Raw genomic sequence first — 15,993 nt, 5'->3', positions numbered from 1 at the left:
TGGCAGATCCTTAAAGTTTTCCAGTGAAATTCCAGGGACGATAACATCAGGGTCATAACCAGTTAGCTGTTGACAGCGAAGTCGACCTTTGAAGAGCAAATTTGTAAGCTGTTGAGTATAAGCTGTTAAAGTTTGTTAAAGTTTTTTTTAAAGGAATGAGGTAGGAAAATCCATTCAAGGCACCTTAATCCATTAATCAGCTGTCCTAAGAGGCCTGTGGGAGAGTAAAGGGTTGGAAAAAGAAATAGATAAACAGGATTTCCAATTTGTCGATGGAAAGCTGCTTTTGCGACAAGGCTTGCTCCACAAGAGCGACTTCCTGTAAAGCTTCCAGAGTTAGTGTTCGTGGGGAGTCTAAAGCAGGGTCCCCTTTTAAGGTATTAAACAAATGAGACAATTGACCTCTAGGGATGCCAAGAACTGGACGAATCCAGTTAATGGCCCCGATAAATTTTTTGAAAATCATTAAGAGTTTGTAGATTTTCTGTCTGTAAGTGAATAGGTTGAGGCCGGACAGTTCGGTGGAAAACAATGTAACCTAGATATTTCCAAGGTTGTTCAATTTGCACTTTATCTGGAGCTATCTGTAACCCAAAAGAAGCCAAAGAGGACTGTAGAAATTTATAAGCAGAGATTAGTTGTGTCTGCGAAGGAGCTGCTAAAAGAATGCCATCCATATAATGATGGATCAGCCAGGTTTACCACACTTAAAGCAGGTCACAGCAGAAGGGGATTTCATTAAAGCTGCAAGGACCTGAGCATGATGGGTTTCAGTTCCCACATTCTGGCAAGCTCTTTATAGTCGGCTATAGTTTTGTTTTGAGTTTGAATACTGGCAAGAGCTGCCTGGCAATCTGCATTAGCATTTTCATAGGCCATCTGTTGTAAGAGCACTTTTGCTGCCTCCTGATTCTCTACTTGGCGAGAGATGCTCTGTTCTAAGCGATTAATAAAATCAACATAAGGTTCTGTGGTGCCTTGTCGGATGGTAATGAAGGAGCCAGTAGGAGCTTTAGTATCGGGAACCTTACACCACGCCGCTAGGGAAATATCAGTACACTGCCTAAAAGCCAGCCTATCCATATGGATCTGCTGCTGAGTGTTGGCATAGTGACCTGTTCCTTCAAGCATTTCTACAGATATATCAATACTAGCATTAGCATTACGAGCAGCTTGTAAGAGACAACCTTCATGATATTCAGAAGACCAAACAGCAAATTGAGCAGGAGTTAAGACAGTTTTTACAAGAGCTCTCCAATCCCATGGAGTCATAACATATGCATTTCCAACCGTATCAAGAATACCTTTAGTAAATGAACTTTGAGTCCCATTTTCAATAATACTAGTTTTTAGTTCCTTGAAAACCAAGAAAGGGACAGCCTCATACTTTACACCTTGCCCACGCCCTGCAATCACTGGGTAAGCATAGCTCTCCCAAATGTAAGGCTTCTTTAAAACATTGTTTCGTAGCAGTTTGTTTACAATCATACTCCTCAGGAGAGGTAGGGGGAGGCGGTGGCAACTGGCAGATTGATCTCCTGTGAAAGAGAGGCAGACGGGCGTAGGAAGGACTGGGGGAGAAGAAGTAGGAGGAGAGGAAGGGGAGAACGGGATTCAGGTTCAGCATAATTATTCTGCGAGGAAAAATACAAGGGACATAAAGCAGTGCGTATCAAACTCCAAGTAGTTAAAATGGACGTGGGGATTTTTTTCCCCTTGCTGATGTCTAAGTTTTAAATTCTTACCAACCTGTTCCCAGAGTTCTAAATCGACTGTTCCATGGTCTGGAAACCAGGGACAAGTCTCCTGTACCATTCGTAACAATTTAACAAGTTGCTCTCCCGACACGGTGCAGTGAGCTGCTTTCTTTCAGCAGCTGCTGCAACGTGCGGAGGTAAATCATCTATTTCTTAGATATTTGTTGACCCACAGTAAGAAAGAGAAAGGAAAACAAGGCTCTCGCTGAAATCTGGGCACGTTGGCAACTATCCCGAGTGGGCATTGCTGTTCCCTTACCGGGATGAGATTTATGGGGATCTGGATGCAGTTTCTCTCTCAAACTGAAACGTGCCATTCCGTCTCTGCGTAGTCAATGACGTCGGGGTCACTAGTTGTGGGTTCGTCACCAGTTGTGGGTTCTGGCCAGCAGAAGTCCCACCGACACGGAATGAATTACTCAAGACTGTGGAAAAGTCAAGAGAGCGAGAGGGAGTCGGGAGCCAACTCCACGAGCCTCTCAAATCTCTCATGTTTATTGAGTACAGTCAAAGGAGGAATGCAGGAATTTAGGGAGGGACAGGGTGGGATCACAATGAGTACAAAGGCTTTGCTTATTGTTGGTGTTTGGCTCAAGGTCAGAAGACCCTTTTTGGTGAATCATGTTCGTGTTGAGCCTTTCAGCTTATCAGGGAGGAATGTTTGAGAATCAGCTGCATAACAACTTGGACTCAGGCGGCTGTGCCTGCCTTAGGTTGCCCTCTCAGGGGACCTTCCCCGTCATTGGCTCACCAGCCTTCTCACCTCTGAGTCTGCAGCTTTTTATAACTTGTTTACCATTCCAGCCCAAGGCTGTTTTGGGGGTAGAAGACTATCTAACAGCAGGTCCGCCCAGTGTTTATAGCCGAGGGCCTGGGTCATTGCTAAAACCTCAACTATGCAAGCAAGGCGGTTACTAAACACATCTTCTTTAAGGAGATAAGCGGCTGGGGTCTGTTACATTTTGTTAACCGAATCATGGGCTCCCATAGAGATACACACCTTGGCCATCCTCCTCTCTATCCCATGATTCTTCTTGTCGACCAAGACTCTTCGCATTTCTTTGGAGTCTATTCCTGAAGCCTGCAGCTGGAACTCATTCATGCTACAAATAAGCCACAGGGGCCCCCAGGGCAGCATCTTAGGGCCTCTCTTAAATGTCAGGCTGTCATCTCTGACCTCTTATGGCCTCATCTTGCTGGTGGGGGTCACTGATAGGATGTCTCCCTCTGCAAGCTCCAGGCAGGATGTGTGGCCAGGTGCCATTCTGCCCTGGGATTCCCACCCTGTTCATGCTTCCTGTCCTGATATTCTTCCCTTCCTTTCCAAGTCTCTCAGCACTTCTCCTTTCTTTCTAGAAGCTTTAGGCAAGAATCCATTTCCTTGCCTTTTTCAGCTTCCAGAGGCCATCTGCCTTCTTGGGTCATAACCCCTTCCTGGCATCACACCAACTTCTTGCTTCCATAGTACTATCTCCTACTACTTGCTCTGCTCTTCCTGTCTCTGATAAAGACTTGTGGTGAGTTCAGGGATTGGGGGGTGACCAGGATGAGACAGGACCACGAGAGGCAGGGGCACACAAACTTTCTTTGGGCGGCACTTGGACAGGGTTGAGTGAGAGGGGAAGTCCCTCCCAGCAAGAGATTTTCCAGAGACAGAAGCAAGGGCCATCACTCAGATGCAGAACAGGGCGAGGGAAATTCCAGGGAAGAAAGGGAAATCAGAGACAGGGCTTCAGAGTCTAGGCAATGTCACGCCGCAGCTTAGTCGGGAGTCTCTGGGTCAGACATCAGCACTTTGGGTCTTTTACAGCCCCAGGATTTGACTGATCTATGGTTAGCAGATGTTGGGTGAAGTTTTGAGGCACATGTAAAGTAGGTGGGCTCTAAGTGGCTTAAAATAAGTTTTTGTACTATATTTAAAGGACTTGGATGTATAAGAGTTTGAGTTTGGCACCAGAGGGCTTTAGGGTGATGGTTCCAGCCTGCTGTGAAGAAGTTAACAACACAGGGGCTTGCCAGGAAAATCCACCTACAGCTGAGGACAAGACAAAATGAGAAATGAGGAACAGTAGGGGGCATATGTACCTCCCTTAACTTGCTTACTTTTCTCCAAAGTCCTAAAGCAATCTTTTTGGTGGTTTTGAATATGATGAAAGCCATGGATTCACTTTTAGAAAAATACACATCACATCCAGTTTCCAAAAGGTTTATAAAATGTCCAACCCCATCCACAGACCTTCTAGATCTGTGCTGGTCAACATGCTAGTCACTAGACCCATGGGGATACTTAAGTCAAAATTGATTAAAATAAAAAATTCAGCTCCTAGCCACATTCCAACTACTTGACAGTCATCAGAGCAGAGAGTTCTGTTGGACAGCTCTGCTGTAGAAGTCTACCAACCAAGGCTAAAACCCCTCGCCTTAGATAAACCCCTACAGATCTGGTGGGCTTTAACCCCACTCCCAGCGTAATTCCAATTGTCTTGTGTCTCTGTATATAGCTAGGCCACAAAAGAAATGGGGGAGCAATACTTCCAGTGGTGAATAATCCTGAACGTCCATCTACCTTTGAGTAACCCTTAGTCACCTTCAACCAGAGGGGCATCTTAGCCAGGGCCATACCTTGCAAAGTCAGCAAACGATCAATCCCTCATTCCTTTCCTCTGGAGGGTATGTGTAGTTCAGGCAACATCACCGTGACCCCCGTCCTGCACTAGCATTCTAAGTGGCTTTCCCATGAGAAAAATACATGGCAACAGGGCAGGCCAGCAGGAGCTGGGGCTGCAATAATAACCAAGGACATCCATCACATTCATCACGCCTTGTGCCCGCGGCTAGTGATCTAAGCCTCCCACATCTATTCGTTCCTTTAGCCCTCACCCCGCCTTAGGAGCCGGGCTCTAGTGCTAGGCCCTGAATGCAGATGAGGGGACGGAGGTGCGGCTTAGGAGGACTGAATAACTTGTCCCAAGACACAGAGCAAATAAATGCCAGAGGGAAATGGTGAGGACGTTAGAATTGGCACATTCCTGCAGTGCTCGTGTCTAAAAACATCCCAGTGTTCTCAATGCGACCTCTGAAGTCACAGAGGCCTTCACATAGCTGTCCCCACAAGTCTCAACACTGGTACCCGCCCGTGTTCTGCGGCTCCTCTCTCTGCATTTGCCGAGATGCAGATACCTTAGATAAACCCCTATAGATTTGGTGGCCTTTAACCCCACTCCCAGCATAATTCCAATTGTAGCTGACCTCTCCCTTGGAGTAGGACAAGGAAAAGAACACTCATGACTTCCCAGCCAGTCATGCCAAATGGACACTGTCCCCATGTCCCCCTTTATCTAGATCGTAGCCTGGACTTGAGCCACACACCCATCTAGTGATAACCTGCTAGCCGTGGGACCCTGGCGCCCAGGGCTTCTGTCTGTAACAGGAGAAGAATCACAGCATCTCCTTCATAGAGGTTCCTGCGCGGATCCCACTGCACGGAAAGGAACAGCAGCGTGCCTGGCACAGAGCAAGCGCTCAGGAAAGGTCATTTCCTAGGAAGCTTCTATTTCCCCCAACCCCGCCAAGGCACCTAACCGTCGCTGGAGGGCATCCAGGGACCGTGCTGCTTGGGCTGCGGACCCGCCTTTAATGAGCTCCAGCCTCACAGCTGGGCAGCCTTCCCCGGACCGACCCGAACCTTCCACCACGTCCACCAGGGAACTGACCCTTCGGGACTCCCCACGTCGGCCCTTTCGGATGCAAACTTCACTCCACCTCGGGGCTGATGGCTTGTCCCTAAATCCTCCTGAATGAGCCGGGCCCACAGGGCCCGTGGGTGAAGAGGGCTGTGAAGAGAGGGCACTCGGGGAAAGGCAAGGCGGGCAAGTCTACAAGCCGGTTGAAAATCGGCTGCCTGCGGGGCGGCGCGGCCCCAGCGCGCTCCTGGGGAGGATGTTCCGCCGCCCAGAGGCGCGCTCCCCGCCCGGGAGAAGCTCGGGAAGGCCCGGGCGGGTCGCAGGGAGCGGCGGCGGGGACCCGGGCGGGACAGGGACCCGCCGCCCGTCACTCCCTCGCACGCCCGCCGCCCGATCGGGGCTGGAGGCGGCCGGTTTGCGCAGCCCGAGCGGGATGGGTGCCCCGCTACCCGCGCCCGCGCCCCAGGGATGGCCACGCCCTCTGGCCGCTCCGGGACTCACCGCCTCGGCGCCCACGGCTCTCCCAGGCTCACCGGGTGCAGCTGCCCAGGGCGCAGGTACGGGGCCGCGCTGAGGCCCGCAGCTCTGAGGCCCACCGAGGCCACGGCGCCCCAGCTGGTTCCGCTGGGGCGAGTTGGGCTCCTGATTCTGGACTAGGCTCTCCGGCTCGCCGGCTCCTGCAATGCCACCCATCCTTGCAAGGGGCCCCGGGCGCCTTTACAGACTGGCACGGTTGCTTTTCAGTATTAGAGCTCCCAAGAGGAGAGGCCTTCGGGTGGTGAAAGTGCAGGAACTCTTTCCCTTCGGGGGGTTCTGCTTCCAGGAGGCCGCTGGTCCCGGGAAACCTTTTCTGCAAAGATTTCCTATGCAGTTGCTATAGTTATTTGTTTTCCTCTATCCTAACTCTTGGTCCAGTTGGAAATTACATTTTGGGGTTGTAGGTTTTAATTTTAGAAATTCCTTTTCCTTCTTAGTCTTGCTCATCATGACCTTATTCAAAATTATAAGATTTTCTTCAAGTTGCTTCCACCCATCAAGTCGTTGGCTGCTCAGGATCACACCTTGATTCCTTGAGTGAATCAAGGTTGAAACGTTTAGGGTAAAGAAAATGTCTTTTAGATTTTATATAGTTTCTCTTTTTACTTAGTGTTTCAAACATATTAGCCGAAATGTAACTACAGATGGCATCAGGGTATTAGGGGTTTAGATGAGAAAACTTTAATTTTGTAGAGTTTTATAAAAGAAAACATGGCTCACTGTATGCTTTTACTACTAGGTTATAAGAAAAATTGAAGAGGGCTTTATACTTATTTCCATTTTCATCCTAAATGGCTAACTGTATAATCTATAGATAATTTCCATTGAAGATGATTACAAGGAATAACTTTGTGTAGATTAATATTAAACTCAATATGGCTTAAAAACCTTACTATTTCAAAAAAAAAAAAAAGGAAAAACAAAAGAAAAAGAAAATGACTTTATCGGACCATCTTCATTGGTTTGTGATTCAACTGAAAGGTAAGCCTAGGAACTGTCCAGAAGCAACAGCGCCCTGACTTCTTCATTGTCCTAAAACATTCAGCTGAAAATGCCCGGCCTCAGAACATAGCTTTTTAAAGAATCATTCTGAAAACGATTCTCTAGTGAAGCAAACATCGCTAGTAGGTTTACCATCACCGATAACGCAGAGTCCTCTGGCACATTTTGGGGCAGCTTTGCTTTGCAAAGAACCTTATCTTCCAAGTGTCATCTGCATTTGCGTGTAAAAAGTCAGACTTGTGCTCTTTGTTTACTTTCCTCCTGGGCAAGGAGATATATTGTCTGCTTTGATTGGTTTCTCACAGTGACTTTCAAAAGATGTCAGTTTTATCCCCACTGTCCAACCGAGCTAGGCAGTTTCTTCCCTTTGATTCGTATGGATAAATTTTGCCCAAATGGCTCAATATTGGGTAAACCCTGATAATCTGGAGACACTGACAACCCTAGATATTCAGGTACTTAGAAAGATGCCTTATCCAGAGGGCTATGCTAAGCATTACAGGAGATATAAGATGAAACAAGGTTCCTGTCCTTCTGGGAAGCAAAATATAGTAGGAAAAGCCCGGGATGACAATAGGAGACCTAAATTGGTCTAAAATCTGCCACCGGTAATCCATGTGATCCTGCGGAAGTCGCGTCCTACATCTCAATGTCTTTATATGTCAGAGAGAAATATAAATGGAACCTACACCATGAGGTTAAAACCCATCTAACAAGAATAAAACAATAATAAGTTGGGAAGGATGTGCCAGCGAACCAGAAAAGGGTTTTAAAAATAAAAGGGACTGCTGTTCCTGATCTAGAGAGGAGCCTGACCAAGACCAAAGTCCTTTTACTCAAGGAATCCCCGGACAAGCCTAGCGATGACTTTCGGGGCGGCGGCCCTTACCAGGAGAAATTCCGGGTGGAAAGGGCCACCGCCTGCCGGTACGCGGCGGAGGAATAATGTGGACGCACGACACTCAGCAAGTCGCGAGTCTGAGACCGAGGCACCCGGCATCAGCGGGCTGCATCGCTCCCAGGCTGCAAGCCGCATTCGGGGCGCCTCTAGGCCTCCCGAGGGCCCAAGACTCGGTGGCCTGAACTTTTTTGCATCCTGAGCTGAACCCGAGATGGGCAGGACCCGTGGGACGGTTCCGGACTCGCGGGGTTGCGACTCCGCAGGTAGAGGGAGGGAGCTGGCTGGGCGTGGCTGTCACGGAGCCACCGGAAACGCATTCTTCCTTTTCCGGTTGGGGCCCGGTCCACAGCCCGCGACCCCAAAATGGCGAGTCGGGGTACGGCCCCTGGGCGCTAGCGGGATCGGAGCTTCCAAGGCGCCTGCGCTCCCCGATCCCGGCGACTCGGCGCTCTACTCGCCGGGCCTCGCGCTTTCCCGACACCGCCCCCGGGGGCGCGGGAACCCGGACCTTCCTTCCTCCCCGCGGCAGCGGGAGGCGTGGCGGCTTCATCGTCGAGCCCAGAAAGAGGGAAGTGGCGTCCACGGAAGCCAGAGCTGTGTGGAGGTAATCGAGAAGCTGATTTTTCCCTCAGGATTTGGTCAGGAGAGCCCCCGAGAGATACCGGCCGCCCGTGCCAGCTGCGTGGCGATGAGCGGGGATATGGGGGTCCAGTAGGGGCGAAGCATTTTCTGTTTTGCGGTGGCATCCTTGGCGGGCGGCGGGTCGGCCTGAGAACCGGCGGGATCTGTTCTCAGCAAGGCCAGTACTCAGGCTCCTGCGGCCACATCTAACCTCCCGAAGCAACCTCTTTGTACCCTATGCGCAGATAGAACCCAGGAATGTTGCTGAAGCACGCTGCGAGGTTGCCCGCGTCTTGAGTGCTTGTGGGCGCCCTTGCGGTCGATCTAGAAGGTGTAGGTGGGGGATGGGACAGTAATGCCTTCCGCTGCACCCAGCGAAACTCTCCCGTTTTCGCTGGCTTCTGATTGTGTCACTGGAGAAAGGGTCGTTTCAGCTTCAAAAACATTCGTTTCTGCTGACAAAGAAATACAGGAGGTATCCCTGTACCGCCTGAGCCCGGACAGGCAGCAAGGAACCAACTATTACTTTGAATACCCGTGACATCCTTGAAAAAACTTTGTTTTGTTTCTTCTGGATCGCCTCAAAGAAAACCAGATCCTCAAGGTCATTCTCAGCCTTGCTAAAAGGTCTGTATGACCCTGAGGAAATGTAAACTCTAGAGAAAGGTTACCTCTGCTAGGACCCTTCCTGTCTCTGAAGAACGTTAATCATCACTTTTTCTTCTTTCCTTTTTCACAATCTGACATTTGGATATTTTGTAAACAAAGCCAACTAAGTTTCTCCAGTTAAGTAAGCAAAATTTTCATACACAGGTATAAAGCTGCACAGTGCCCTTTATAAGTCTTCCTAAAAGGTACCCCAAAATTGACACCACCTGATTGCCCAGCGGGGGATATTTGCTGAGAGGAATAAGGTTACGTTTTCTCTGATTACTTCTTTTCTGATCTGGTTATCTTAGTTTTCTTTCCAATATTAACACAGTGGAAAAGAGAGTGTCAAATGTCCCATGAAGCAAAGGCGTCAGTCTTCATAACAGGATGAAGGGGCACAGAGGTTGTTTCCCCCCTGACTAAAGACAAAATACTGGAAGGATCTATTAAAATTTAGAGAAAGTTAAATATGCCCCATTTGTAAAAGTGGGACAGGAAGCATGCAGATTAAGTACTGGATGATATCAAAGCTTCTCTTAGCGAACGGGTGCCATTTTTTTCATCTATCAACCTTAAAAAAAAGAGAGAAAGTGGTAAGTTGACATTTGTCTTCCATGAACTGTGCTTTGCTTCAAAGTTGGGTAACAAAGGAAAGGGGAGAGGCATGTCCTGAAGTAATCTTGAGTAATCATGAGTGTCCTAATACTTGGCAGTTGACTTGAAAGGGGAGGCAGAACAGGACCTTTTCTGTTCATTCTTCTCTAATAATTATAAATAGCAAGTAAATATGTGTCATATGGCTTTCTTCTTGACATGTGCTTTTTTTCTCCCCTCCCTCAGTGCCCTTGGGGAGAAGATCCACTCACTGGTTTTGTACCCAGCCTGACAAGGCCTCTGTTGTCAAAGGTGGCACCAGGAGGATGTCACACATAGGAGTAAAACTGTTCCTAGAGCAAATGATGATGAGACATCTGAAGGTGAATGCATGCTTGTACCCACACATGGAGGCTTTGTGGGAGACTAAGGGGTCTGTGAAAGAGAGCTCCAGTCAGAGTAAGGAATCCAGCCCACAACTGGACAGTCTTGGTCCTGAGAGCGCTCGCCAGCACTTCCGGAGCTTCTATTATCATGAAGCACCTGGACCGCTCGAGGCTGTCAGCCAACTTCAGGAATTATGCCATCAGTGGCTCAGGCCAGAGATCCACTCAAAAGAGCAGATTTTGGAACTGCTGGTGCTAGAGCAGTTCCTGACCATTCTGCCCAGGGAGACCCAGAACTGGGTGCAGAAGTATCATCCACAGAGCATCAAAGAGGCTGTGGCCCTGGTAGAACGCTTTCAGAGAGAACCTGGTGGAATGAGAAATGAGGTGAGAAGAAAGATTCCTTACATGTACAATGAAATAGGGTAAAGGTGGATGCTTCTGGGTGGGGGAGGGGTAACTGAAGAATGAGATGGATTGGATCACTCTTGTATTGTTCCTTTAGAATAGCTAAGTGGAATCAGAAATCACAGACTTGAAGCAACAGTCAGCCTCTAGGTTTCAGAGTTCCTAGTAGTCTTCCATGGCCTTAGAACACAGACGTGCATTTTTCCCTCTTTACGTTGGGGGGTGAATTGAGGGTGGTGGGCCTAGTCTGGCATGGCCAAGGAGACAAGACTTAGAGAAATCAAAAGCAAGAAAGAAAGGAGAAAAAAACCTGGACAGCACTTAAAGGTCAAAGGAGAGAGAGGGTAGCAAACCAGAGTCTAAATCAAATATCTCTGGGGAGACTGCAAAGGAAGAGAAGAAATGGCAAGAAAAAAGGGAAACAAAGATATGGAAGGAAGAAAAGTGCCAACAGAAAGTGGAGAGAATTGAAATGCTGAAGGTGGTGCCCTGTGTTGTGGGGACGCACATCTCTGCGCCAGAAGCAGAGCCTCCGCTGCCCTCCCTCCGTGCTCTGTCCCGGCCTCACTGGTGAGCGGGGAGCCACCCTTGGGAGATGGCAGCGTGCTTCCTTCCCTCCAGAGCCCACCTTGAAGAGCACAGGTGTCTTTATTATAACTGAATCATGTAGAAGAAGATTAGAGGCCCACTCTTCCCCCATTTTTTCCTGCACTATATCCCCTTTCTCCATGAAAACCTTCTTGGGACATGGGAGGGTTGGGAAGTCTGATTGGCAGGAGAACCTTTTTTATTCACTTCCTGATTTTTTAGCAAAAACTAGAAGATAAAAATCTACTAAGTCAAGGATCCAAGTCAAGAAAGCAGGCAGCGGAGGCAGCGAGGCTGCCCCCACCCTGCTCGCGGGCTGAGCTGTGGCCACAGGTGCATGGGCGGAGGCTGGCAACAGTCACAGCTTTTTTCATTTCATCCTCAGTTTCCAGATCTTGTGTGTAGTTCCTGTGAGAAAACTGTGGCACAAGATCTCTTCAGTTTTTTTTTTTCTTATTACTTCCTTTAATGTTACACACTCCCCAAGTCAGGGCTCTGCTCTTGTTTGTTCCTCCACCACCACCCCTAAACCAAAAGTTCTTTGCTAATAAGGCTGGGGATTATTTCTAGGTCACAGCTCAGGAGCTGGGAAAGGAGGCAGTGCTCTTGGGAGAAACAGCACTGGCCCCAGGCTTTAAGTGGAAGCCAGCAGAGCCCCAACCAATGGGTGTGTTCCAGAAAGACTGTTGGAATACATACCAGGTACTGCAAGAACAGCTGGGCTGGAATACTCGCAAAGAAAGCCAGCCTGTGTATGAAAGAGGTGAGGAGCTTCATAATAATTCTCTTCTCCTGGGAGCTGTGGTAGCCCTTGGTTCAGCTAGAAACGTCATGGGAATTTTCCAGGTGCCCAGCTGTGCCAGCAGTGAGGATGTCTCAGGGGGAAGTACAGTAGGTCGGCCAGTGGTGGGTGAAGGTGAGGGCCATTCTGGGGTCCAGAAATACCCAGACCACACTACCCTGGTACTTGGCAGCGTGGACCTTGCCCCTTAGAAATTTGAGAGGAGAGAAGAAGATGGAATGGGGACAGGTGGGGTCATCTCACCCTTATAAGTTAGAGGAGAAATTGGGATCAGAAATGGGCTGTCAGTGGCAGAACAGGAAGAGGAGTGCACACCAGGAAAAAGGTAAAGAAAGACAGAAATCTCCCACATTTCCTATCATACCCCGGAGGACCTGAGTCTTTTGTTTTCAGACACCTCTAATTCTTGCCCAGCTCAGTGAACAGTTTAGTTTAGGAAAGGAAAAAAAGAATGGATTTCTCTTTATTAATTTCCGTCATGAAATCAAGGGAAACAGTCACCTGGGGAAACACTGCTTTTATGGAGTGGTGGATATTTGGTTCTTATTGACAAGGAGAAGGCCACTTCTGACCCCCCCCCCCCACACACACACTTGTGAACTATCTTTACTGGAGTAGTCCTGATGTTCTGTATTTTAGAAATCAGCTCAGAATATTCATAAACAGAAAAGAGAGAAATTTTTTCTTCTGGCTCTTTTCCCCCCACAGCTGTGCCTGCTCAACAGATTGTAGCCTTGTCTGAGCAGAAAAGCACCCCAAGCTGGAAGATGGCATCTGAGCTCATCTTGCCTGAGTCCCAGGTGAGCTGTACTTTCCAGCTTTTTCAGGCAGCCTGAACGTGGCCTTGTCTGCTTTTCTCTGCTGCCTGTGACCCACAGTACCTGGCAGGGGCTCGGAGGCATATTGGCCCCAGCTGTTCTCTAGGCAACTAGACTTGGGAACAGTGGGAACTGGGCACCTGCCAAGCTGTGCACTGACCTCCTTGGCGCCTTCCTTTTCTGCCATCTCACTTTTTTCCCCTAAGTCTTACACTCTTAACTTCTTCAGTGACTGGCCTGCCGTGTAATTCAGAGATGAGTGATAGGATGGCTTCTGTAGTAGCAGGTGCTGAACAAAAACTCGCTCTCTCTTTTTTTAGAGTTTGTTGACATTTGAAGATGTGGCCTTGTCTTTTACCGAGGAAGAATGGCAATTACTGGACCCTACTCAGAAGATCCTCTACAATGATGTAATGCAGGAAAACTACGAGACTGTCATCTCTCTAGGTAAAGATTCTTTCCTTTGTGTCAAAGTTGAGTAATCTGTTGCATCCTCAGTTTATGGAAGATGCACTCCTTTGAGGGAGTCCTAATGTTCCAGTAGCTGGTTGGTTTTCAACTGGATGGTGTGCAGGAAAGGAAAGTCACATCCAGATCGCCTGGGCTTTTTACAAATACACATCTCACTTCTTTATTCTAAGTAGAGCTTTTTTAAATTGAAGTACCATCAGTTACAATGTGTCCATTTCTGGCGTACAGCATATAAATACATATATTTGTTTTCATTTTCTTAAATAGAATTCTTGACCTGTCATGCTCCTGCCTCACCCTGCAAACCTCCTCTTCCCATATCTTTTCCATCTCAAAGGCACCATGGTTTACCCAGTTGCTCAGGCTAAAAACCTGTCAGTGCTCCTTTATTCCAGTCTTTTTGTTACATCCCACAACTGCTCCATCAGCAAGTCCTCTTAGCTCTGTCTTCAAAATAGAGCCTAAACACAACCACGCCTCAACCTCTTCCACTCTCACCATCCTAGCCTAAGCCACCTCATCTCTAACCAGGTCTACTGAAATCCCACTGAGCTCCCACTTCTCACATGGTTTCCATCTCTCCGCCTTAGGTGTATTTCTTAGCTTCCTCATTGCACATCCACCTCCAAGCACAGTAGACTATGAAGAAGATACTGAATCTAAGATTCTGCCATTTAAACATCTGGAGTAGATAAAAGTATAAAAGAGTCATTCACTCTTCCTGAAATTAGCCTGGAATTAAGATGGCAGTCCAGGGCCTCAAAGTTTTATTCTCAGAGCATTATTGTTGCACCCTAAACTTAAAGTGATCTGTTTAGAACAAGGGGAAGAACCCCAGACTCAAGGCCCCCAAGAGTTCTAGGACAATCTTGGGGTAAGTTTATACATCAGAAGAGGAGAAAATTCCTTGATAGGAACCTTTACAGGGGATTACCATTTTAAGGTTTTGTTCCTGAATTTTTTAAATTAAACTTTTTATTAAGATAATTGTAGATTCACTTGCATATTTAAAATGTAGTACAAAGAAAAAGCATGTGCATTTTACCCATTTTCCCTCAATGATAACTTTTGCAAGAGTATATAACATCACAACCAGGATACTGATACTGATACAGTCCACTGACCTTATTCATATTTCCGTTTTCCCTTTATTCACTTGTGTGTGGGTTTGGGTGTGTGTGTGTGTATATTTAGTTCTGTTAAGTGTGATCACATGTGGAAGTTTGTGTATTCATCACCATAATCAAGATACCGGCCAGTCACATTACCACAAGGATCCCTCCTGTTGCCCTTTTGTAACCGCACCCACTTCCCTCCCACACCCGACCCCATCACCAGCCTAGGCCAACCACTGATCTGGTCAGCATTTTTAAAATTTTGCCATTTCAAAAATGTTATATGAATAGAGTCATCAAGTATATGGCTTTGGGGGATTAACTTCTCATTCAGAATAATTCCCTGTAAATTCATCTAAGTTATTGTGTGTATCAATAGTTCATTCCTTTTTACTGCTGAGAAGTATTCCATGATATTGACATACCACAATTTGTTTAATCATTCACCCATTGAAAGATATCTTTGCTGTCTTCAATGTTTGGCTTATTGAGGATAGAGTTGCCATGAACATTCATGTACAGGATTTTGTGTAGAGATAAGTTTTCATTTCTCTGGGATAAATGCCTTAAGAGTACAATTGCTGATTCATATGGTAAATACACATTTAACGCCAAACTGCTTTTCCCAGTGGCTGTACCATTTCACGTTCCCACCAGCAATGTGTGTGATCCAGTTTCCCCACATTCTTGCCATTGTTTAGTAGTATCACCATTTAAGAGATTTTTTTTTTTGCCTTTCTGTTAAGTGTGTAGTGTTATCTCAGTGTGGTTTAGATTTGCATTTTTCTAATGGCTAGTGATGTTTTATAGCTTTCCATGTGCTTATTATATTCTCTTCAGTGAAATATCTTTCACCTGTATTTTGATTAGGTTGTTTTTTAACTGTTGAGTTTTGAGAGTTCTTTATAGATCCTAGCTTCTAGTGCTTGCTTGGATATGTGGTTTGCAAGTAGTTTCCCAAAGTCTGTGTATTATTCTTTTTATCCACTTTCCATGGGTTTCCACAGAGTAAAAGTTTTAAATTTTTAAACTTGATGACCAATTTTTCATTTTTCCTTTTATAGATTGTATTTTTGATATCAAGGCTAGCAGTCTTACCAGCCATAGATCCTTAAAATTTTCTGTTTTTCCTAAAAGTTTTATAATTTTACATTTAAGTCCATGATTCATATTGAGTTGATTGTTAACGTAAGATATGAAGCTTAGGTTTTGGTTTTTTTTTTTTTTGCCTAAGGAGGTCCAATTGCTTCAGCCTCATTTTTTGAAAAGGCTGGCCTTCCTCCATTGAATTGCTTTTGCACTTTTTGTCAAAGATCGGTTGGGCATATTTGTGTACACCTGTCTTGTTGTACTGAGTTGTGTGTCTGTCCCTCTGCCAATATTGCCCTGTAGCGATATAATATAGTTAGCCTTAGTATTTATCAGGTTGAGTGGTTCTTCCCACTTTATTCTTCTTTGTTAAGATAAAATTTTATTTTAGCTATTCTAGGGCCTGTTCCTTTCCACATAAAGTTTAGAATAAGCTTACCTATATCTATAGGAAACTTTGTTGGAATTTTGCTAGAAATCACATTAAAACCTATATATTAGTTTGAAGAGGATTAATATCTTTAGTATGTTGATTTTTTTCGATCAGTGAACACAATGTCTATTTATTCA

General features: G+C 46.6%; 1 protein-coding gene across 5 annotated transcripts in view; it reads left to right on the top strand.

The window, feature by feature from the left end:
- ZNF75D (zinc finger protein 75D) overlaps window positions 1–15,993 on the top strand; it is a 29,685-nt gene that overhangs the window by 10,284 nt on the left and 3,408 nt on the right. Inside the window, exons 1-5 of one of the 5 annotated variants that reach the window (XM_010999673.3) lie at window positions 8,202–8,484; window positions 9,993–10,519; window positions 11,699–11,891; window positions 12,639–12,730; window positions 13,069–13,195. In XM_010999673.3, coding sequence (XP_010997975.1) covers window positions 10,073–10,519; window positions 11,699–11,891; window positions 12,639–12,730; window positions 13,069–13,195 — 859 coding nt within the window. In that variant the 5' untranslated portion in view covers window positions 8,202–8,484; window positions 9,993–10,072. Of the gene's footprint in view, window positions 1–8,201; window positions 8,485–8,528; window positions 9,129–9,992; window positions 10,520–11,698; window positions 11,892–12,638; window positions 12,731–13,068; window positions 13,196–15,993 lie in introns of those variants that run through there. The other 4 variants (XM_064482609.1, XM_031446115.2, XM_064482608.1 and 1 more) reach the window with 4 other exon arrangements.

Source organism: Camelus dromedarius, chromosome X (genome assembly GCF_036321535.1).
Source record: "Camelus dromedarius isolate mCamDro1 chromosome X, mCamDro1.pat, whole genome shotgun sequence".
Taxonomy (NCBI): Eukaryota; Metazoa; Chordata; class Mammalia; order Artiodactyla; family Camelidae; genus Camelus; species Camelus dromedarius.
The sequence above is the reverse complement of the archived record's forward strand: the minus strand, read 5'-3'. Positions and strand labels throughout refer to the sequence as shown.